Here is a 24122-nt window from a genome sequence, read left to right as displayed (position 1 = left end):
TTTTCTTGGCAGTAATGAAAAGTTTATGCTTCCGCAACTCTTCGAACACTGTGACCAAATGAGTTCTGTGTTCTTGCTCATTCTTGGAGAAAACCAAGATATCATCAAAGAATACTCCTGTGAATTTGCGATGGGGTCGGAATATCCTATCCATCATACGATTAAGCGTAGCAGGAGCATTGGTGAGACCAAAAGGCATTACCAAAAATTCATATAGTCCAAAGGCTGCCCTGAATGGAGTTTTATGGACATCTTGTGGCACCACTCGTATTTGGTGATAACCACTCTTCAAATCAAGTCGGCTGAAACAAGCCGAACCATTAAGCTTATCTAAAATATCACCAATACGTGGAATTGGGAATCTGTTCTTGATGGTGAGCTTGTTTAAAGCTCTATAGTCCACACACATGCGGAATGAGCCGTCCTTCTTTTGAACAAGAAGCACAGGAGAGCAATAAGGTGAGGAACTGGGCTGAACCAAATCTCTTCTTGTTGTGCAGCACTCACTCGGTATGCGGGTTTGTTAGGAGGAGAACTACCTGGCACAAGATCTATGCGATGATCTTCGGGCCTTTGGAGAGGTAATTCACCTGGCAATGAATCAGCAAAACAGTCGTTGAATGCATGAAGAAAATTCAACCTATCATTAGACATAGCATCCACATTTTGATGATTTGGCACAAGGCTATCACGAACAAAAACCAAGTATGCAGAAAGACTCTTTTTCATTGCTTTATTAATTTGGATGTGTGATACAAGTGGGATGGAATCCCCTTCTTTGCCGGCATCAATAAAATGCATGCGGCCTTTATGCATAAAAGAGATCATATTGGTCTTGTATTCTTTGCGGGGATCAAGCCTATGATGCCATGGCTTGCCCAACAATACATCACACCCATTTAGTGGAGCAACTAGGAAATGTTCATTATCAAGGTAGCCCTGGATATGGATGCGTAACTTCCCTATCAATGGGGTAACCTGCACCTCTTTTCCAACAAATGTAGCTTCGGCTTCAATCTGAGGTCCCATGTTCTCAACCTCAATACCCAATGCAGCTGCCGTTTGCATAGAGATGAAGTTATCGGTTGCACAGTCATCAATAAGGCGGGCTGATCCTTGATTTGCCCCCAAGCCTTGCATACCATCCGCTCTTTTGCATCATGACTTGTATTTCCTTGCACATCAGGAACTGCCTGTACATTAGCCTTGGTGTGCTTGTCATCGTGCTTAGGTTTGTGGTCAGGGCACTGTCTAAACATGTGCTCTTTGCTACCACAAGAAAAACATTTTCCGTCCTTGGCATATTGCTCTCTTTGCTCCAGGGTTAAGCCGAATTTGTTCTTCCTTGGGCCCTGATCTTTAGATGTGGTATTTTCAGCTTTACCGCCCTTGTGGGTCTCTCGGAAGTTCTTTTTAGGTGGCTGTCCACCTTTTTGCAGATTTGGGATAGCCTTGTCTTTCCCCTTTGAACCGCCTTGATCCTGCTTAATTTTGAGCACCAATTGCTCCGTAAAAAGAGCAGAAGCTGTGAGCTGTTGCAAAGTATGTTTCGGGTGCAATTCAATGCCTGAACGATATGCTGGTTGCAGTCCAGAACGAATTTTCCTCTTTCTTTCATCCTCAGTGATTTGCATAAAGGGAGTTACTTCCAGCAACACTTTCTAAAACTTGTTAACATACTGTTGCACGCTTTCATTATCTCTTTGCTCAAGCATGTCCCACTTTTGGGTGAGAGTTTGCTCCGCATTTGGTGGCAAAAACTGAGCATAGAATCTATCCTTAAATTCCTTCCAGGTGCAAATGGGGTCCTTGGTGATCTTTTCAGTGATCCACCAATGAGCAGCGGTTCCTTTCAAAAACATGCTAGCATGGCGTACTTTTGACTTTTCAGTGAAGTCCTCATTGCTAAAGGCAATGTCAAACTGTGCCACAAATGCTAACACTTTAGAAGCATCATGCTCTCCATGAAAGACATCAAACTTAACAGATTTGTCACTTGCTTTAAATTCCTTGAGCTTTCTGGCATGAGGCTCATGGTCTTTTCTTTTTCTTTTCCCCTTATCCAACGGGGCAGCCCTATCTGCATGGGCTCCATGGGCCGTCATAGAAGTTTCATGAGGCACGGTGGCATGTGCTCCATGAACTTGAAACTCAGATGCATGTGACTTTCCTACATAAGGCATTGTCTCTCCATGAGACAACTCAGAAGGCAAAATTTTTCTAGTAGCAGACCTGTCACCCTTACCATGAGATACATGTCTTGAATGCATGTGACTTTCATGCCCTCCATGAGCACTAGCATACATATATCTGTCAGGCTTTGTGCCTTGTGGAGAAGATGCATGACGAGAGGTGACCGTCACCTCTTCCTTTTGCATGATAGACCTCAACCTTTGAGATGCGGGATCTCCATGCTTCAGGCGAGGTGGATTTCTGAATTTCAGCTCTCCGTCGTCTCCCTCTTTGACTTCACCTTTGCGGAGGAGGTAGGCAAGTGCCAACTCCCTTGGTTTCTTGCCCACTTCCCGTGCCATGGACTCAAAAGTTACATCTACCATTGCATCAGCTTTCCTAGCTTCAATGGCACTTTGTGCAAGGGGATCTTCATGCAAAAATTTTAACTCTTGCTCTTGTGCTTGCAAAAGCTTTCTCATATGTTCCATTTCAGCCCTCATTGCATCAGGCTCTTGTTCAAGCATGATTGTCTTTCCTCGAGACAGTGACCCTTTGATTCACTATCATTAACCCTTTCAAGGGGCTTGTGCCTTCCTCGCAGAGCATCAGAACCACGCAGGCACTTGATGGGCCCCTCGAATTAGGCACTTCCAAAGGGTTGCCTTGGCTGTCCATTGTGTTTAAGTGTGCTAAAAGCGGGGTGTCCAGTATACAGGTTCGTTTCCCCACTAGAAAGAGGGAAACAACCGTGCTCTGATACCAATGAAATTGATCCCGTCAAGTGGGAAAGACTCCGTTGGGCACCCACACGCGTAATAGCACAACGTAATACCACAATTTGAAATGGACAACTTAATAACAACTTGAAATTGAAATGAAATGAAATGAGATAAATGGACAGCAGCACTGGGGCCGGAACGAGCCGACCCCCCCCTCAATATATGATATATTTATTGGGAGTATTTAACAAATACAATGCTCCATGGGTTCCAAGAACCAGATGATGTCCATGTTCCATGTACAAATGAATACAGTACCAAACAATAAGCTTGAAGTAGATATTCGAAGTAGAACGACCACTTGAGTGGTCCAATCTCTACGGTCCTGTGCCTTCACTGGACTCCGCGGAGAGCGCCCAACTGGTGTTCCAAGACCATGCACAAACAGGCGCTCTCGTACTAACGCCTGGCTCTCCCGATCTCAGTACCTTTGGACCGTGGTTCTCCAATAGCTTGGACTACCCGGCACCGAACGGGTGTTGCCGTGGAGAGAGTTCCTTATCAGATTTATCACAAAATACTTTACTTAAATCTGAAAATTCACTTACTTGAGATGGCAGATGGAAATCCAATACCCATGGTGTTTGTGTGGAGCTACTAGAGAGGGACACCGAGACACAGCATGTGGAGAGAAGTAGTTGCTGTATGGAGGTGACACACAGCCTGTATGGTTGCCAGGCTACAGTGGAGAAGGGATGGCAGCTTGTAGTCACCGGCCTGTAGCGCACAGTTGGAGAGGATACACAGCACACAGCCGCCCTGCTGAGAGGAGATGGAGGCGCCCGCAGTAGACAGAAGAAGCAGCGCCTGTAGGAGATATAGTACCTGGTTGCAGCCTACGCAGCTGCCTGCTTGTGTGGGGGGGCAGCCCACTGGACAACCAGTGCAGCCCACAACAGAGGGTACAGCCACCAGTAGAGGATAGTACATTGGCGCTTGCAGGAGGAAGAGACGTGGAGGAGCAGCCGACTGTAGAAGCAGCAAAAACGTAGCCTTCAAGTGGTGGCAGCCGCTGTGCAGGAGAGTGAGATGCCTCGTTGTAGCCTGTTTTGGCCGCCTGTAGAGGATCACGCAGCCTGCTGGGAAACTGGTGCAGCCGCCTGCTGCAAGTACAGTCGCCTGTACGGGAAGTAGAGCAGCCGCTGTGCAGGGGAGGAGACTCCTAGTTGCAGCCTGTTTTGGCTGGCTGCTGCAGAGGTGGTGGAGATGGCGTTGCTTGAGAGCATGCACCGAAGGTAGTCGCCGGCAGATTTTCTCTTACGAAAGATGGTGGAAGCGAATCGCCGGGTGAGTCTACGATGGAGGTGAAGGCTTTTTTTTTATAAAAATTAAAGTGGAGTTAAACCATATTGTTGGCTGGCTCCCCACGATTGCATGTGGGCGGCCAGTTCCATGGGGGTGTGGGTAGGTGACCATGCACCCACCCCCACACACACAACTTAAGTGTGGCTACCCACCTTGGCTCCTAAGTGGGTGCCCACTTTTAAGAGTATGTGAACATACAACCTTATAAATCAAAAGGTTAGAGATTAAAGTATTAAACTAACATGTGCAATATACTTACCACCTGTTCACATGTACCAAAACTCGTCAGAAGACAGAGCAGACTTCACGACTCACTGACAGGCAAATCTGCCATCGCGGGGATGTAACTGAAAAGGGTGGGTGGGTGGGAAAAAAAAACTCTAAACCTGCAAGTGGCTGTCCAGCACTTTAGCCCATAGTCACATGGGACGCGAAATGGGGACGGGGAATGGGGACGGAAAAGATTGAGAATGGCCATTCCCTGTGACTATAGAGTGACATGGGACAGGAAGATGCTGCCATCCCCAACATTCCCGAGTCTAAAAATGCCCATTCCCTGTGACTATGCTTTAGCCCGCCTTCCTCTTGCAACTTCTCTTCCCGAACAGTCCAAACAGTCCACCAATCAGCAACATAACTATCTCCCTCTTGCTCAGAAAACTCCCAAGATCTATCAAGAGCCTAGGGCTCTGATACCATGTCAAAATACGCAGCGGAAATGATAACCAAACTTGAGACCACAAGAGCAAGTAGAGTGCAGAAAATAGACAGCACAAGAGAAGGAGAGAGATAGGCGTATAACTCTTCTCTATACACAAGATCCCGAGGAAAACTGAATGAATACAATGTGGGGGCAATGGGGCCTATTTATATGGCCCCATGAGTGCAGTCGGCCAGTAGATGGACAGCCGACTGGACCTGAAATGCCCACGACCTGAAAATACAGCAGTCGGCCAGCATATCAAAGTCGGCCATCACTCGTGTGCAGTCGGCCAGCAGCAGGAGCGACTAGGACTGCCTGTGACCAGTCGGCCAGCATTTGGTACAGCCGACAGGTCCTACACTATCTTCCACATTCTGGAAAAATAGGGAAAAATGGGGAAAAAATACGGGGAGTGAGGAAAAATGATAAAACACCTATATAGGGCGGGCACACCCACAACAGAGGCCCTGGTGTTTGATAAAGATAGGAGATGACTTCTAACATTTTCCACAAAAGGAAGCTAAAGCATTCACGGGCAAGGATTGACCTGAAAGATGGTCACAAAGCATTATAGGCATTTTGGCCGCCAATAGTTTTACAGGCATTTCGGCTGCCAATAGAAATCCATAGAAAAATCCTCCATCCATGAGATAATCCATGAGTTTCATAGGTCCATTGCATCACAAATAAAGGGAGCCAAAAAAATATACTCCATCCTAGTAAAGAGAGCCATAGAGCTGTATATAAAGCCCAAGAATCACTGAGCCAATGATAACCATATAGATGTGCCAAACCATCATATATGTATAAATCCTCTAGCAAAGATATGTCAAAAACTTAGTCCATAGTCGTTGGACATATCCGTATGAAAACCATATAAACTAGGCTTTTAACCATTAATATTGTTAACCTGAAACAGATCAAGGAAAATAACACACAATTCTCCTTGTACGGGCATACAAGGGTTAAGTGTCCAAAAACACTTAAAAGCACCAACTTTGCAAAACTCAAAGTATACTTAGCTTTTCTTTGCGAGATTTGTCATGAAGCCAAAAGAAATATCTCCTCACCATATCCATAAGATATCTTGAGATTAAGATAAACACTTCCAATATGCACACAGAGCATGAACATAGCAAGAAGCTACAAAATATGAATAGACAGCACACTAAGCCGGAACGGCCAGCCCTCGTAGGTACTTCTTTATTCGGTAGAAGCTTTACAAGAACTCAAAGCATCATGCACCAGATTTTCCACAATATACTGAGCAACCTTCCACACAGCATAAGCAAGTCTCAAGCCTGGCTCTCTTTCCAGAACCAAAGACAAAACAGTCCCAAAATCAGCCCAAAACTGTCTTCAAAACACTTGTGTAGGCAACCAGCTGAAAGGTACTTTAGGGCAGCAACCACCACCTTGAAGGCGGCCGAGAGAGAGAGAGAGAGAGAGAAACCAACAGCTTTACGGCCAATTCTGTCACATGTGTTTGTACGGCTGTCTGAATAGCCAGCAGCAGCAGAGGGAAGTAACCGCTGTACGACCAGCTTGTGTCGGCCAGTAGAAAGCAAGCGACTGCACAACCAGCTCCTATACGGCCAACACTGAAGAGAGGAAATAGCAGCCGGCTAGTGCTCTCATGCGCATCCCCATAAAGAATAGCCCTTCTTGCTTTTTAATAGAGTTGACCAACTCTCTTTTTAGGTGTGCTTTTCCCTTTTTGCCAAAAGTGGCCTTGGCTGCCAAGATTATCCCTCTTTTTGCTTTCCCAACTTGTTGCCCAAGCTTGTATCTAGGCGCCGTCTTTTGTCTAGGGATCCATGCCCGAACAACCCAATGTTTCCGGCCAAACTTTAATGGTGTCTGAACACGTTGACTTATAAACCTTATAAGTCACAGTAAATGATTTGAATCCTGTGACACACATGCTTTGTGACCATCTTTCAAGCCAATCCTTGTTTGTGAATGCTTCAGCTTCCTTTTGTGGAAAATCCCCGTTCTCACCTTGGTTCTGTTCTGTGTGCGGACTTGCCTGAAAACCCTGATCAAAACTGTCAAAGGGACCAAATGGTGACATCGGCTAGTCTAGGGTTGGTAGGGAGCACACAGTCTCGTAAAAGGCACAACATACATCCTGTAAATATATTTCCACCATGCTCCACTTAGGCGCTTGGTCCTATCTCTTTTGGGCGGCTTCATGGGCACGTGATTTGTTCCATTCCAGCCTTGAAACTTGTCGTCCTTAAGCTTGTTCCATTCCAGCCACATGATCTCTCGAGCATCTGCTGCATACAAAGACAAACAAACACATAGATGATTGTGCTGATGGCTCACCTTCCAACTTGTCACGTGCATCCTGCACTTGGATGCCACGTAGACATATCTGTACAGAAGGTGCAGGACCTGCGATGGTAAATTGGTCCCATGTGAGCCCAGTCCGGGACGAGTCAGCCAGGGTTCCATCCCAGTCGTCCAAGGTCAGGTGTGCATTGTCATGCACATGAGTCCAAGGTCAGGTGTGCACTGTCCGGCACATGAAACAGTTACAGTCCGCGTGCTGAGTCTCCCTCTAGAATGATGTTAGTGATTCTGTGTATCTGGTATGGTACTGGATGCTAGATCATTGTGTAGATAAGCTAGAGTTTTCTTATAGGAAAGGGGCCAGCCCATAGGGCTACCCCAAGTCCTTGTATGGGCATGGGGACAGGGTAAACCACCCCCATGAGGGCCAGGAAGGCCCTGGCTGTACCCACCAGCCATGGGAGGGCCATGGGAGTGCTTTAGGATAGTTCCAGGGCTCTTGCAAGGGTAACCAACTGGTTATCCAGCCCTAGGGGACTGTAGGGCAAGTACGGGGGCAGCCCATATAGGCTGCGCAGCCTTCAGAACAATGGGCAATCAGTGCCCAGCCCTTTGTGCTCATGCGCCGAATGCCAGCCAGCCGAGGGAGAGCATGCGCACTGTGTGTCATGTGCATCATAGATGCCATGGACATTTTCAGGGCTACATCCAGAAGAGGCAGCCAGATAAAGAGTAGAACCAGGATGATAGAGCACAGAGCACTGATGGCAGTGTAAACTGGAGCAGGACTTGGAGCAAGGTATGGAAGAAGCTGTCGGCTGCCAGAAAGGACTGTCGGCTGACGTCAGCAGTGCCAGAAGTGTGTCAGCTGCAGGCGCTTCATTGTGTGTAAACTGGAGTCCAGTTGGGCAGCGTTTACAGCAGTCGGGCAGCGCTGAAGAGCCTTATGGTCGTGGAACTGGCCGACCAGCAGTCGGCCAGTTGGCCAAGCTTGGAAAAGGTCCTATAAAAGGGGACCATGTGCTCATTGTTGAGTCATTCATTCCACTAGGGAGTGGATCAGTAGGGTCCTAGTTTAGGGCAGGATTTTGGTGTATTCCACCTTTTCAAGAAGGCAGCCTAGGGCTGCAGACAAGTACCTTTTTGTACCATATCTATATACTGAATTTCCAGCACTTCTCCCTCTCTCTACTCTCTCTCTATATCTGCGTTTTGCATCAGATGATTTCCAAGAGTGTTTAGGGCTGAAAGAAGACTCCTAGAGCTTCCGCGTGTTACATTGGTATCAGAGCATTAGGCTTAGCAAAGCTAAACACTGATACAGTCCCATATGATGGTGTAACAGGTCCAAGGTACAGGAAAGTACACGGATTCAAACCCAAGGCAAAGAACACAGATCGGGAAGAACTCCCAGGAGGTTAGTTGGTGGTGTTCCACAGTGCCAAAGGGGATGGCAGTTCCGTGAGCCAGATAGGTTCTCAGGCAACGGTCCCAAGGGAGGTTTATCCTACAAGGGTGATGTGAGAGTGCCAGACTCTATTCCCAGGAATGAAGACCAAGACGGTGTTTAGAGTCAGGGCAGGAATGGATTGTGGACTAGAGGAAAACCAGATGCATAGATCTTCGTCTGAGACAGAGTGGTTTGGAGAAGATGATGACAGTCATCCAAGAGCAAGTTGGAATCCCGTCATCAAGTTTAGCAGAGAGGGATGTCATGTGCATCATAGATGCCATCATGGACATTTTCAAGGCTACATCCAGAAGAGGCAACCAGATAAAGAGTAGAACCAGGATGATAGAGCACAGAGCACTGATGGCAGTGTAAACTGGAGCAGGACTTGGAGCAAGGTATGGAAGAAGCTGTCGGCTGACGTCAGCAGTGCCAGAAGTGTGTCAGCTGCTGCAGGCGCTTCATTGTGTGTAAATTGGAGTCCAGTTGGGCAGCGTTTACAGCAGTCGGGCAACGCTGAAGAGCCTTATGGTCGTGGAACTGGCCGACCAACAGTCGGCCAGTTGGCCAAGCTTGGAAAAGGTCCTATAAAAGGGGACCATGTGCTCATTGTTGAGTCATTCATTCCACTAGGGAGTGGATCAGCAGGGTCCTAGTTTAGGGCAAGATTTTGGTGTAGTCCACCTTTCCAAGAAGGCAGCCTAGGGCTGCAAACAAGTACCTTTTTGTACCATATCTATATATTGAATTTCCAGCACTTCTCTCTCTCTCTCTAACTCTACTCTCTCTCTATATTTGCATTTTGCATCAGATGATTTCCAAGAGTGTTTAGGGCTGAAAGAAGACTCCCAGAGCTTCTGCGTGTTACAATGCGCAGCATTTAATTGGAATTTTCTAGCATTTATTGTTGTGTTTATTCCAGTCGTGGGCAGTAATAGAGACAGCCGCTTGGATTATAGCTGGCCGACTTCCTTATTTGAAGGGTATAAATACCAAGGGCCCAAATCTATTGTGTTATCTTATAATTCACCAAGAGCTAAGGCAATCAAGGACCAGAACAGCCAAGGAGTTGCTAACGCAAAGAGGTGAAGGACTGCAGGTCAAGGGCAGAGTTATCTCAGCCAAGAAAGGTCAAGTTTTCCTGTATTTAAGTACGCAAGCAATCGGCCCGCTCGCTGAAGCTCCCGCCCCCCCCCAGCTCTGCGCACCTTCGCTCCCCCCCCCTTTTTGCCGCTGCGCCCCCCCTCTCCTGCCTCGCTGCTGCGCCGCCCCCCCCTTTTTTCGCCTGTTTCGCCCCCTCCCCTCTGCGCCATTGCGCCTGCCCCCCCCGCTGCTGCCTGCTCGCCATCCCCCCCCGCTTCCGCCTGTTCCCCCCCCCGCTGCCGCCTTTTCGCCTTCACCCCTGCTTCCACCTGCTCGCCATCCCCCCCCCGCTTCCGCCTGCTGGCCCCCCCGTCGCCTCGCTCTCATCTCGCCGCCTCCATTCAGCAGCGCCCCCCCCCCCTCTCCTTCTCGCGTTCGCCGCCCCCCCCCTTCCCTCCTCTGTCGCGCTGCCTTCCCCCCCTTGGGGGTTTTCCGTCTTCCGCATCTTGGTGTGCAGCCCGCTTCTTGCTGGGGTTTTTCGCTTTCGCCTCGCCTTCGCTTGAGCTTCAGACTCTGATGGAGACTCCTCCCGCCTCGCCTCAGAGGGACTCTTCCGCAGCCCCCTCGCCCGCCCCCGAGGTCATCCCCATCAGGCTTTCTCTTTCGCCGGAAGAGGAAGCGAGCCTCACCGCAGAGGTGGAACGCCTTCAGGCTCACTCCACCATCTGCCGTATAGTCGGCACTCGCCCCAGCAGAGGGGAGATCAGGGATCTACTTCAGGCTCGCCTTCTTGCAGATGTGGGCAAGATCCTTGATGTACAGCTCTTGGGCCGGGGACATTATCAGATCGAGTTCGAGGCCGCCCAGAGCGTTGCCAAGGTCCTTGCCATGAGTCCTCTGGATATCAGGGGTGCTCGGGCTTTCTTCAGGCCTTGGCAGCATGGATTTGACCCAGCTGCGGCGGAGCAGGGAGAGCGCCTCTTCCATATTACAGTTTGTTTCCCTGGTCTCCGCCGGGAGTATCTTCCGCTCCTCTCCAGGCTCGGAGCATTGGTGGGCTCGGTTCTTGAGACGGGCCCCTCAGCAGCTTCAGTGGTGGCCAGAGCAGCTGGGCTACCTTCGGTCAGAGTGTTGGTATCTGACATCTCCTCCCTTCCTAAGGTCATTCAGCTACCTAGGATAGGGGGGGGGTGGATAGATCAGAGAGTGGAGTTTTCGGGGCTCCCGAACCAGTGCTTCATTTGCAGGCAGGTCGGTCATTTGGCCAAGGCCTGCCCCCGCAGGAGACCTCGGCCCTCACCACAGCAGCAGGCCACGGATGGCCCGCCCACAGATTCGGCTCGGCAGGCTGCCTCAGGGACACCTGCTCAGGCCACAGAGACCTCGGAGTGGCAGCCTGGACAGGGGCGCCGTCGAGGGAGACAGCCACAGCAGCACGCCCAGGTACCGCTGCAGCAGCAGCAACAGTCTCAGCCTCACTGGGTTCCCGTGAGGAACAGATTTGCTCCCCTTCAGGAGGAGACCCCTGCAGCGACCGAGGACCAGGAGATGCCAGCTCCCCCTCCTTCACCTCCCCCACACCCATCCCCTCCCTCCGCCTCGCTTCCACCTTCGCCTCCTCCCGTCCCCGCTCCGGCCTCGGCAGCGGCTCCCTCTCCTCCTCCCTCGCCTCCCCCTCCTCCCCCTCCGCCCGCCTCGCCTTCCCGGGAGGTTCTGGCAGCTCCCTGGCGCTCACCTGCAGTCCGGAGGGCGCTGAGCACTGACCTCGCTCGAGCATCACAGAGGAGACCTATGCCGATTAGGGCTTCACGGATTTCATCTATCCGCAGTCGGCTGAGTCGTCTCGGCATTCGACAGCGCTCGGCGGCGTTTGATTATACCTTCACACGGCTTTTTGGAGCAGAGGGCCCCCATGAGCCAGCACCCATCCGAGTGCATGTAGTGATACCCCCGGCCCGCGGGGAGGAGGCACTAGACTCAGCGGTGGCCTTCTCGTTCCCTCTATGTGGACCTTGTGATCGGGAGTGGACTCTAGAGCTCGCTCTCAGCACGTTGAAGACTCAGGCAGTTGAGTTTTCTCATCACATGAGCGACTTGGAGGTTACAGATGTGCTAGGCCGACTTTGGGAGTTGGCTCATTTTGTCTTGGATCCCGAGGGAGTGGATACATCCGGGGTTCGGCATTTGGTCGTGCGCATTGTTGCAGATTTGGCACGCGACCCAGGATATGTGAGTATTCACGAGGTTACTATGTCCGAGCAGGAGGCAGTCGTCATGGGTCACAGCCACTGGCGCCTGATCCGGGATACTTGCAGTACACCGGGTGGGCAGACTCGCAGCCGTTCGGATGGGGACTACTCTCCATCCAAGCCGCTTGCGAAGGCCCGCCGCACGGCTGAGACAGCCTCCACCTCAGTAGGACATCCATGAGGATCATCTCATGGAATGTACAGGGCCTTGGCGGAGCACACTTTATACGCTATCGAGGCTGCTTGAGGCAGGAGCTACAGAGATGCCTGGTTGGTGGCAGCATTGACATTCTGATGATGCAGGAGCATCACTTGGGTGAGAGCAGGATCCGGAGATATGGTTCGGTGATGCCTGGTAGATGGGATACTTTCTGGTCTGCAGGGTTTGGTCCTTTGGGAGGACAGGGAGGAGTATGCATGGTTATTGCAGATGCATGGCGGCAGGCCATTGTGGATCGAGGGATCATTGTGCCTGGTAGAGCACAGTATGTCATTCTGAGGATGCATGATGAGCTATTGGGTGTGCTCAACATCTATGCGCCCAATCATGCTAGTGCCAGAGCAGAGTTCTGGACTCAGGTTACAGATGCATTGCCAGAGGCCGCACATTGGTGTGTTGGGGGAGACTTCAACATGCTTGAGGACCCGGCAGATAGGGTGGGAGGCAGTCATGTAACAGTGCACGGCACGGAGCTTGCAGCTTGGGACCGGTTTTGTATGACATTGAGGATCACGGATGCATGGCAGCATGGGGCTTTCTCCCGGTCTCAGGACAGTCTTAGTTTCTCTCGGTCGGATCGCCGGCAGGGAGGGACTAATCTATCTCGGATTGATCGCTTTTATGTGGGCGATTGGTTGGGGGAGCGAGGGGGCTCCGTCGGCATTCTTGCTGGCACCTCATTTTCAGATCATGCGCCAGTTATACTGACTTTGGAGGAGGGGACACGGGAGCCCAGCTTGCAGTTGAGGATCCCAGAGAGGGTACTTGCAGACCCCAGTCTCGCTGAGGACATTGAGAGGATCTGGCATGATAGTCAGTGTTCTGACCAGGATGCAGCGGGCCAGTGTGCCCAGGGACTCATTGATCTTAGCTCTTTTCTACACGCTGCAGCTTTGACACGACTGGGAGAGATTCGCGAGCGGGAGCAACGGCTGAGACGCAGCCTTGCTTCGCTACAGCGCCTTCAGGAGCAGCAGCCTGCATGTGAGTGGGTGGCGTCCCAGCTGAGCCAGGCACGCCAGGAGGTTAGAGAGGCAGAGGAGCAGAGACATGAGTTTTACTATCGTCGACAGGCCTCTCAGTGGACACAGCTTGGTGATAGAGTGACTGGGGAGTTTTTTGAGATCACTGGACCCCGTCATGCCCGAGCAGGGGTTCGCCAGCTTGGTAGACCGGATGGATCGATAGCTACTGAGCTCGGGGAGATCAGAGCCATTGCCACTGCTTTTTATCGTGACTTGCTTTCAGCAGAGCCAGCCACTGAGGATCGAGATGTATGCAGACAGACAGTGTGGGCCCATGTGCAGAGGAGGGTCACAGACCATATGCGCACAGTTCTAGGTGCGCCTCTGTCAGAGATTGAGCTTGCCGAGGCCTTGAGGGTCCTGCCGCGACATAGTTGCCCAGGGGAGGACGGACTGACGCCGGCCTTTTTTATGCGCTATTGGGACCTTTTGGGGCCAGGCCTCCGCAGGGGCTTTCAGCATGTTTTGGACACTGGGGTGATGCCGCAGAGCTTTTCAGAGGGCTTGATCTATCTTATCCCCAAGGGGGAGGGAGTATCGGATGACATTCGGCATTGGAGGCCTATTACGATCCTCAATACTGTATACAAGGTCTTGGCAAAGGCCTTGAGTTTGAGGATCCAGCCCTTCCTGGGGGAGTTGATTCATGCTACTCAGACAGGATTTGTCAAGGAGCGCAGTATCCTTGACAACATCTTTACTTTTTGGGAGGCGACGGCCCGAGCTAGGTTTCTTGGCGAGGACTTGGTCGTGATGCTTCTCGATTTTGAGAAGGCATACGATAGAGTTGATTGGGGATTCTTAGAGGGCACTATGCTACGCCTGGGCTTTGAGCCAGGATGGATCAGAGGGGTGGCAGCTTTGTATTCCACAGCTCGCAGCCAGGTGCTGATTGCAGGAGGTCGGGGGCCGAGTTTTGAGCTGACCAGATCAGTCCGTCAGGGGTGTCCTCTCGCCCCTTTCCTTTTTCTCTTCTTTGCGGAGGCTATGAGTATGTATTTGACGGCAGAGGAGGTTGGTTTGAGAGGACTTCAGCTCCCAGTCCGGGGGGAGGATTTGCTTGATGCAGAGTTTGCAGACGACACGGGCTTATTTTTGCATGGCCAAGAGGCCAATCTTATTCGGGCAGAGCAGTCGCTCCAGGTTTTTAGTGCAGCTTCGGGAGCATTGATCAATTGGCGCAAGACAGTGGCCTTTTGGATCAGTAGTGCTCCCACTCCGGCATGGAGTCCGGACCCCGGTTTTAGATGGATTCCCTCCGGCACAGCAGTGCGGTATTTGGGATGCCAGATTGGCCTCGATTTGTCACCTGAGCAGCAGATTGCCCCGCTTCTTCTGAGCATTCGGAAGAAGCTATTGTATTGGAGTACAGCTCGACTATCCTTGGCTGGGAGGGTGGTGGTGGCAAATCAGGTGCTGTTAGCGACTATGTGGTACATTACGTCTTGCTGGATTTTCTCGAGCTCTTGCATCAGCCAGGTACAGAGGCTGATCAGGAACTTTCTGTGGTCTGGGCGGGACGGTCAGCCAGCCCGGGCAAAGGTTGCATGGGCAGTTATTACACTTCCGCTGGCTCAGGGCGGTTTGGGCATTATAGATCCAGTCGATCAGAGTAGAGCCTTATTGGGGAAGCTTATTGTTCGGGGGTTGCTTCCAGGCGCTGAGCCTTGGAAAGAGCTCCTCTTGCAGCGACTGCAGGCCCGGGCGCCTCCTGCAGGGGGTACTTGGGCACCAGAGATTCGCTGGATATTCATAGAGATGAGGAGGACAGGCCTCAGTAGAGGATGGGAGGACAGATTTGCTTTGAGTATCCTGCGAGCTTGGGAGCTACTGAGACCGGGGCTCTCTCAGCGGCCTCCGTCTTGTGTTGAGGAGCGGGCCAGGCAGCCCCTCATCTGGAGCCCAGCGGTTCGTACAGAGCAGGGTCATATGCTGGGTTCTCGGCCTCGTCTAGCCTGGGGACCTTTAGCGGCAGGCCCAGCTCGTAGTTTTGGAGACTGGCAGGCTTTCTGCAGTCTACCAGAGGAGACCCAGGTGGAGAGGCTGAGTCACTTCAGAGGGGGGTTGATTATGAGGGATGATATTCGGGAGGCACTTACAGAGGAGTGGTTCACACCTCTCGAGCCAGTGGCCCCACGGTGGATGGGTGCCTTCACACAGTTGGAGATCCTGATTGCTGTCAGAGCTAGCACTGAGGATGGCAGATGCCTCTATTATGAGATTCAGGATGAGGGCCGACTCCAGAGAGTGGAGGTGGAGTCGCCTTTGGTTGCAGAGTGCACCTTTCAGAGGATTCGGGTAGTGGCTGCCGCTTCTCGGAAGTGGCATATTGACCCCGACCCTGCTGACGTGCTCCCGGATTGGCGCATATGGGCATATGCAGCGCGCCCCTTGGCCCGGCTGCAGTGGGACCCCGGAGAGTACGAGTGGCATGATCCTTATGCATCCCTTGAGGCCACAGAGATCACATTTTTCCAGTATACTGTTCGGCTGGGACGGCATATCTTGACGGCGAGGAGGACGGTTTCTCCAGCGGCATCGGGGCATTGGCGATTGCAGGGACTATCACAGGAGTTCCTGGAGGATTTCTGGGCTCGGCTCTGGGCTAGTCGACAGGCCCGCAGGATCTCGGCTTTTCAGTGGCTGGTCGCCCACAGGGGCTCAGCAGTTGGCACTTGGCTTGTTTACAGCGGTCTTCCGGCGGCCTGCGTCCGATGCGGCCACCCTATGGAGACACAGAGACATTGCCTTTGGGACTGCCCTCAGGCTCAGCAGATTTGGCTGCGGATGCTGCGTATTCTGGCCCCCCTCTCTCCAGAGGGTATGTTTACGTGGGGTGCCGCTGCTTGGTCGACTTCGTCAGGGCCTGCTATGGGCTATGAGATGGAGCAGGGCAGTCAGGCCATCAGCTTTATTAGGGGCCAGCCTCGCCTGGTTCCGGCACCGGATTACTCGTCCGCCAGCTGGACACAGGAGAGGGATTTACGATGGGAGCTCCCCAGTAGCCTCACCATCTGGTTCACCTGGAGGGCCCGGTGCTTCACGGCCTTTGAGGGGAGATTGGAGCCACCAGCAGAGACTGTTCGAGGGATTTGGCAGGAGTTGATCCACACCCTGCGAGGACAGTACGACCGCATCCGGGGAGACTCGGATGAGGCGATCTTACGGCGCCAGGCCTTTCATACCACTTGGCGCTGCGGCCCGTTCTACACCCTACACACGGGATCCCCCCGTTGGCACTACAGGCCACCTGTTTGGCTCTTCCCCCCCCCCATTGTATGATTTAGCCGTTCAGTCCTTTAGACTGATGTTTGTATTTTGCAGCACCTAGGGAGAGTCTCCCGGGCTGCCATGATGTATTCACTGCTCTTCTCTCTGTTAGGAGCAGGAGAGATCTCTTTTGTAGCCCTACGGGCGTTTTTTTTACATAACTAATGAAAGGATCTTTTCTCGGAAAAAAAAAAAGTTTTCCTGTATTTTCTTTTCAGATTTACATCATTCTACTAAAGCAAATACACCATTCGTGGTGGGGGCCCTACAGAGGGTATTCGGGACCCAATACTGTGTCCTCTCTCTCTCTCTCTCTCTCTCTCTCTCTCTCTCTCTATTTTTTGCACATCTTCATTCAGTTTTGTGCATTAATTCTGTTGCGAAAAGTGTGCTGATTTCTGAGCATTGAAGTTACTAATCTCCCCCGAAGCTTCCACATGTTACGCAACTTTTCGCCCCAATAGAGTGTCCTTGAGTTATGAGGGTAGACCAATACCTTGACCTCACTACTTGTTAGACATCATCTCCTTGATGCTGGTTTCCTGTTTGGTGTCCTATTGGATATTTATCCTAGTTGTGGAGGATTTATTCGAGTCGTGTAGACCTAGTCGGTTGTCTCTACATGGGCATATATATAGCTGGGTCTACCCTCCTTCATATTTATTGCTTAGTATTGTTTGCTGCAGTCCCTCACTTACGAGGCCTTCTCCACTCTTGCTCGGGACTTTCTTGGATGGTGATATTGAGAGCAGGTCTATACCTGTGTTTCCTCTCTCACTCTCTCTCTCACTCTCTCTCCTGTGTTTCCACTTTCCATCTTCCGCTGTGCATTCTATCATGGTATTAGAGCGCTGGTGACATGCAGTGTTGGATGCTCCCTCCTCTTCTCCTCTGCGTTTTTTCTTCTTAGGTTTGCTGCTGGTTGCCTGCCTCTTCCAGGCGCTTCTCCATTGCAGCCCCAGGTCATCCTTTACACACTTGTCAGCTGCTCTGTTTTTAGGGCAGCAGCACCTTGGAGTGCTGCATTTTTTTTCTACAGGTGTATTTTTGTAGCAAGTCTTTAGTATTCAGCAACATCTACCGCCCTTGTTGTGCTGTTGACCTATTCTGTGCATGGCAGCAACAACATATGTGCTGCGTTTTTTTCTCCTATAGGTTTTTTGATTCTATTTGCTGATCTTAGGCTTGGTGGTACCTATCTCTTCTCTGCTTTACAGAATCTGCCCTATCTACTGCCATGCATACCTCTGCGTTTTCAGATTTGCAGCCATGGGTGCTGCGTTTTTTTGGACTGATTTTTGTTGGTAGCTCTACCTTCACTTGGGCTTCATCTGTTGGACCCGAAGGTACCTTCTCTTTAGCGTTTTGAGCAGATAGACTCAGAGGGTTCCAGTGAGGAGCAGCTTGCTTCTCCCATGATTGATTTTCTACAGGATTTGATCTTGGTTGATTTTGAGGTTTTTCATACCTTCTCCAGGCTGGAAACACGACATTCGACTTCGGGGGTGTTCTTACACTTGGGATTGGAACCATTATTTTGAGTAGCATGTCGCAGCCTACATGGTTGTTTTCTTCCAGAAGAGTGGTGTACCTGGCAGCTTGTTCTGTTGCTTTTGTAGTTGAGTTGCTGAGGAGATTGCTTGTGGAGCTTTCTTGGTACCTATTTTTGCAGTCTTTCATCTTTGATCGAGGATGGCGTCTCTGGCTTCTTGGAGTTCACTCAGCATCCGGTGTTGAGAGAGGGTGTTAGACATCATCTCCTTACTGTTGGCTTCTTGTTTGGTGTCCTATTTTAGCCTTTACGGCTGACCATGTTAGCTAGAGGGGTGGTCACCCCTCACATATTTTTCTCATATTTATCCTCATTTTATGGAGTCTTGGATATTTATCCTAGTCGTGTAGACCTAGTCGGCTACCTCTACATGGTCATATATCTTTAGCGGTGCATTTGCCCTATCAACTACTTATTTGTTGTACTAATTCTTTCTATTTGCTTCTTCCCTTAGTGCTAGGCTTCATTATGGCTGAGTCTGCCTTGCATCTCTGGAGGTTTGACAGAAACTCAGTACGAAGGGCTTTGTGTGAATATATGTTCATATGTGTGTGTGTGTGTGTGTGTGTGTGTGTGTGTGTGTGTGTGTGAGCATATCTTGATACAGAGTTCTACACCCACTATTGGGCACTGATGACGTTAGTGGGGATTTCGTAGTATCTAGTCCATACTATGCATAATGGAGTTGATAGTTATATAGTCTTGTGGGTTGACTACCATGAGTATATAACATGCACGTTCCTAAAAGAGGTGAATTTGGGCATGTTCCTGGATTTGTTTAGGTATATATATATATAGTCGGGCCTACCCTCCCTCATATTTATTGCCTAGCATTGTTTGATGGAGTCCCTCACTTATGAGGCCTTCTCCCCTCTTGCTTGGGACTTGTATTCTTGGTTGGTGATATTGAGAGGAGGTCTATACTTGTGTTTCCTCTCCATCTCTCTCTCACTCTCTCTCGTGTGTTTCCACTTTCCATCTTCCGTTGTGCATTCTATCACTACTCCCCTAGCCATGGCGTCCCATACCAAGGTAGCCCACGCCTCCAAGGAGAGCACAATATTTAGGCCTTACTTGTGTCTCAATGCCCCTACAAGGGATGTGCACTTATGAGCCAATCACTCACTTACTTAGGCTTGGGGCTAATAATAAAGCAAGAAAGTATTGGTTGTAATTCAGAGGCAATTTCAACTATACGAGAGGTGGAGTTTGCCCTTTGCGCAAGCCTTTCGCCCCCCTTCTTGTGCAGCTTGTGCGCTCCCTGCCTCGTGCATTTCCCTTCACTGCCCGTCTGCCTTCTCCTGAGCCCCAACCTGCCATCCGCATTCCTGCCCTTTTGCCATACATTTTCTTGGGCTTGGCTACTCTTAGGTGGTGTTTGAGTCACCGACAATGGCAAATTGGGTGATGCAACAAAGCACCATTGCGATATGCAATACCCAGCCGTTTTTCTCTAGATGGCACCAGCATCCGACCCCCTTGCAGGTGTTGCTGGCTTCGCAGTTACAGTTTGCTTCCTTGCCCTTAGGAAGGAGCATCTCCCTCTCCTCCGCTTGATTGGACAGATGTTCAGGCAGGTTCTTGAGTCCCACCTGTTTGCCGACGGCCGTCTCAGTGGTAGCCAGGGCAGCAGGGATTCTGGCCATCAGAGTTTGCATAGCCTCTCCCTCCGTTACCCCTCATCAAGCTCATTTAGTGGAGGCAGAGGATGCATGAGCTTAGCCGCTGCCGCCCCGCACCCCCGCACACACCCCCCCCCCCCCCCCCCCCCCCGCGCGGCGGTCCTTCCGGAAAGAAGACAGCCAGCTTGCCCAACTTGGAGACACAGGGGGGGTTTTCTAGCCAGTGGCAGTCGGCGGTGTTGGTCCCGTGGACATGCCACTGCCAGCTCCAGCAAGAGCGCCACTGATCATGGTGTTGAAACAATGGTTACGGGAAATGGGCAGAAACGGCTACTCAAGAGGGACGAAACACATCTCAGGGTAGGAAAGGGGCCGAAACGTGTTTTCCTCACCGAAATGTTTCGGTGACCCTGAATTGGTTGCCCAAAACGTTTCAGCCACTAGGGGAAATGTTTTGGATTGCCGTTTCCCACTGCACCATGCTTTGCGGAGTTTTTTCCACTGAGATCAACATGAATGTGTTAGAAAATGCTGGTTACATGAACTGATATCCATTTTATTCCGCTTCTATTATCATAAACCTTAAAATTCATGTCATAATGTGATGTGCACAGACAACCATGAACTTTCAGCCCCTTCCCTCCCTCTTTTCTTCCTTGTTGATGTGGTGGTCTGTTTCCGTCTCTGCCCTCCTGGAAATTTCCGTATCTGTGTCCGTACTTGTTTCCGTTTTTCCTGGTTTCCCTCAACTATGGTTGAAACACTGGAGTTGCAGCCATTTATATCTTGAGCTAAGTAAGTATTTTCAGTCATATGTATATTAAGAAGAGGAACTGCCTTGGAATACAAGAGAGCCTATTATCTCCTCTTTGTTAAATCAAATCTGAGTTCACCAAGAAAGATGGAAGAGTACATACTTGGTAAGTATGTTGATGTTCATGATAAGTATATCGTCTTTCCACAAATAAGGGAAGGGACATGCTTTGTCATTCTTGTTGTTGCTGACGAGGCAAATGGCAGTGATCCTGGACTGAGGCAAAGAATCAAATCTGAGTTCACCAAGAAAGATGGAAGAGTACATACTTGGTAAGTATATAAGTATATCGTCTTTCCACAAATAAGGGAAGGGACATGCTTTGCCATTCTTGTTGTTGCTGACGAGGCAAATGGCAGTGATCCTGGACTGAGGCAAAGAATGAGCAGGAGGAGAATGAGGAGCTAGCGGAGGACAATCTGAATTCCTGGAGGCTTCCAGATTCTATCTAAATTCACGATATCTTACTTTTTTATTTCAGTTGCAATTGATGCTCATGATAATTTATAATATCTTTGGAGAGATTGGTATTCAATACCATAGCTGGATAATATGCACACTTTTGCACACTTTATTATAATTTTCAACTTCAATTTCCAAATTTATGACAAATCACAATTTGTGTATTTAATCTCCTTTCTCTGCGTGCTTTTTGTCCTCTCTGCCTTGCTTCTACGTCTTGATAAAAAAATTGACTCCTATTGATCTCGTCTTTCTCGTCATTTAAAAACTTTCCCCACAGGAATTTTCTGTGGCTTTATTTGTTTGCCAATGATTTTCATTTTTTTTTTGGCAATCTGTGATTTTTTCAAGGAAAAAGGAGCCATTTATTATAGTTTGGTAGTTTGAGTAGTTGAATTTAAGTTCTCTAAAATGAAGATTTGTTACTTCGAAACTATCAGTTGGAAATGAGAAACCTCTCAACTTCGCACACCTCGACACGTAGACTTTCCTGCCAAACCCCCCGGTGCTGTCTCAATGTTTCCTGTTTCATCTGGCTCACATCTGAGAAACCTCTAGTTTTTCACAGCTCTACTCCTTTTGGACCTCACCAAAAATCTCATGCTGAGGTGGCTTTCTCTGCTTGGATTTGCCATTTCAGTCCCATGTTCCCATAAGTATGATGTGTGATGGTAGTTTCTTTGACAATTCTTTCCAAGTCTGAAACTTCAAACTTCACATTGCAACTCTTCATCATTTTGAGGCCTGAAAGTGTGTTGGAGAGTGAACAGCTTAATTACTGTCCTTCCAGGCTTTATCAGGCGGTCCATTAGTTCAAGCTCGCAATTTTGCTGTAATGACTGGAGTAAATTCTGGACTAGCCTGTGCAATGAAGAGAGCACGAGGAGGTGTGGAAGATTTGCAAACTAGGTATGGAATATTGTGATCACTAGGTATTGTGGGGTAGTATTTGTTATGGCGTGGTGGCTACTTTGTGATCAGGTGTCATATTTTCTGTGGACTTATTTTTCTCAAACTTTGTGCCTTGCAGTATGGTGTCTGCCTTTGGGTCTGGTGCCATGTTCTCTTTAGTTAGTGGAGTGGGGGGTCCAGATAAGGTTTCAAATGCAGTAATGACAGGGGCTTTCTTTGCTCTTATACAAGGCGGTATGCACAAGGTCTGTCTCATGGTATTTACGTCTGCATCTCTTGAAGTGACGACATTGCCTCTAAAAAGCTTTTCTTCAACAAATCTTAAAATTTTTATGGAGTTATTCTCGTGAGCTTCTGTGGGATTGCAGCTAGGTAAACGTGCCCAACCACCTACCAATGATCTTTTTTACATGAATGGAAAGAGCATGTTACGGGACCTTGGTTTGGAACGCTATGAGAAGAATTTCAAGAAGGGCCTTCTTACAGACACCACCTTACCACTCTTGAATGATAGGTTTACAATCAATTTCACTATTGAGCTTCTATGTGCTTCTGCCAATTCATAGGCTTTCTGTGGGCATGCCTGTAGGATATCTATGCTTAACATGTGAGTTTTTATCAACAGGATACATAAATCTCAATCTTGTATTTGTTGCAGTGCACTTCAAGATGCTAAAATTCCTCCTGGACCAAGGCTTCTCATTTTGGACTACGTTAGAAGGTGGGTTTGGAGATCTTCATAAGTTCATGTGTCTGCTTTATAATTATTTTACATCAAAAGCTGCTTTCTGCTCTTTCCAGCATGTCTGAGGTCTGTGACCTTATGCAGGAACCCACAACTTGGTGATGATCGAAGTCTCTGATCTCAACTGTCAAAAAAGCTGTGCTATTCTAAAATTTCACACCTTGGCATAGGTGGTTTGTTTAAGTCAATGCTTCGCAATTCTCAAGCATGTCCCATGTCTTTACAAACCAGTTAACACTTGAGCGGTCTGGTGGCATGCTTTGATAACTAAGGTTCTGTTTGCTGCTATTTATTTGGAGTGTGGGATGCTGGGCGGTGAAATTTTCCTGTCATTGGAGGATCCTATTACCCACCTTTACTTTCTGATGATTTCAGTCCCTCTCACTGCATGGGTAAAAAGGGAATTCTGAAAAGCCGAAGTATAACAAGCATCTGGAGAGCACCCTGCCTATTCAATGTGTTTTTAAGATGTTTCTGGTTGCCCTCTTTATGTATTCATTAGATCACTGTTTTATCAAATGTTACAAGCCAATCCTATTCATTTGTTAATTATAGTTAATTATAGTTAATTATGATGTTATCTTGAAAGGATATGGAGCATTAGTTTTATGTATGTCAATGACAGCAGTTGACATGAAGAGTTAGTAAGGGTCTCAAGGTCTAGCTTGTGGATATCCGAATTTGCCCGATCTGTTTGTTTCAACATATTCAGAATTTGTATTCCACATGTGAATCAGTGGTGCAAAGGAACCATGGATTCTTGGAAGTGCTTTGCAAGGTATGTTTTTAGTCCAAAGCATTGCTAGTATGAATGCCTTGCTTGAGAGAGGATGTCAGGAGGCTGCAAATTAGACATTACTTGTCTCACTTTCCAGGTAATTTTAAGTGCCTGAAATTTTTGAAGAGTCAACATTTTTTGGAGCAAGATGTATTGACACTCACAAAAGTTACTAAGGTCAATGAGACCAAAAAATGTGACATATGAGAGGTCGAAAGTCGAAAGTTGGAATATAGAAAGAAAAAAGCTCGTAACTAAACAAGATACTCCCAAGCCCAACAAAATATGTCATGCGTGCTCCAAATCATGTGGTAAAGTAGGGAGGGACTTGTGTGTTTTTACAGAACACAGTGTCCATGGCCATGTCATGTTATAAAGTATTCCAATGCCATCGGAGGACCTCGGTTGTGATTGTGATGGCACCCAAGGTCATTGAGGATGGATGCAAGCTGCTTTGGTCTGTTTATGGTGACCAATCTGGTACAATGGGAGTGTCTCGGATGTTGAGGATATTTATTACCTTTGGACATGGTTTGGTGCATTGTTTTGTCTCCTCATGGTTCCTTATTATCATGAATAGGTGTCCTTTACTTGTGATAAACTTTGAGTTTGATCATGCTGTTGCTATTTTGTGACTGACCCGTAGCTTCTTGTGGAGAGTATCATTGTGGTGACGTAGC

The 24122-nt window shown here is 49.1% G+C and overlaps 1 protein-coding gene across 2 annotated transcripts in view; it reads left to right on the top strand.

Annotated features, from left to right (window-relative positions):
- Positions 1–23183, top strand: part of LOC147631283 (chloroplastic import inner membrane translocase subunit HP30-2-like) — a 42935-nt gene extending 19752 nt beyond the window's left edge. Inside the window, exons 2-6 of one of the 2 annotated variants that reach the window (XM_086809652.1) lie at positions 21798–21916; positions 22038–22176; positions 22288–22433; positions 22578–22640; positions 22749–23183. In XM_086809652.1, the coding sequence (XP_086665778.1) occupies positions 21798–21916; positions 22038–22176; positions 22288–22433; positions 22578–22640; positions 22749–22782 (501 nt within the window). In that variant the 3' untranslated portion in view covers positions 22783–23183. The remainder of the gene's footprint in view (positions 1–21797; positions 21917–22037; positions 22177–22287; positions 22434–22577; positions 22641–22748) is intronic. The other variant, XM_086809653.1, reaches the window with a different exon arrangement.
- The last annotated feature ends 939 nt before the right edge of the window (positions 23184–24122 follow it).

Source organism: Cibotium barometz, chromosome 15 (assembly GCF_041138505.1).
Source record: "Cibotium barometz isolate CiBa-2024 chromosome 15, ASM4113850v1, whole genome shotgun sequence".
In the NCBI taxonomy this organism is placed as follows: domain Eukaryota; kingdom Viridiplantae; phylum Streptophyta; class Polypodiopsida; order Cyatheales; family Cibotiaceae; genus Cibotium; species Cibotium barometz.
Note: the sequence above shows the minus strand (reverse complement) of the source record. Positions and strands in the feature narration are given on the sequence as shown.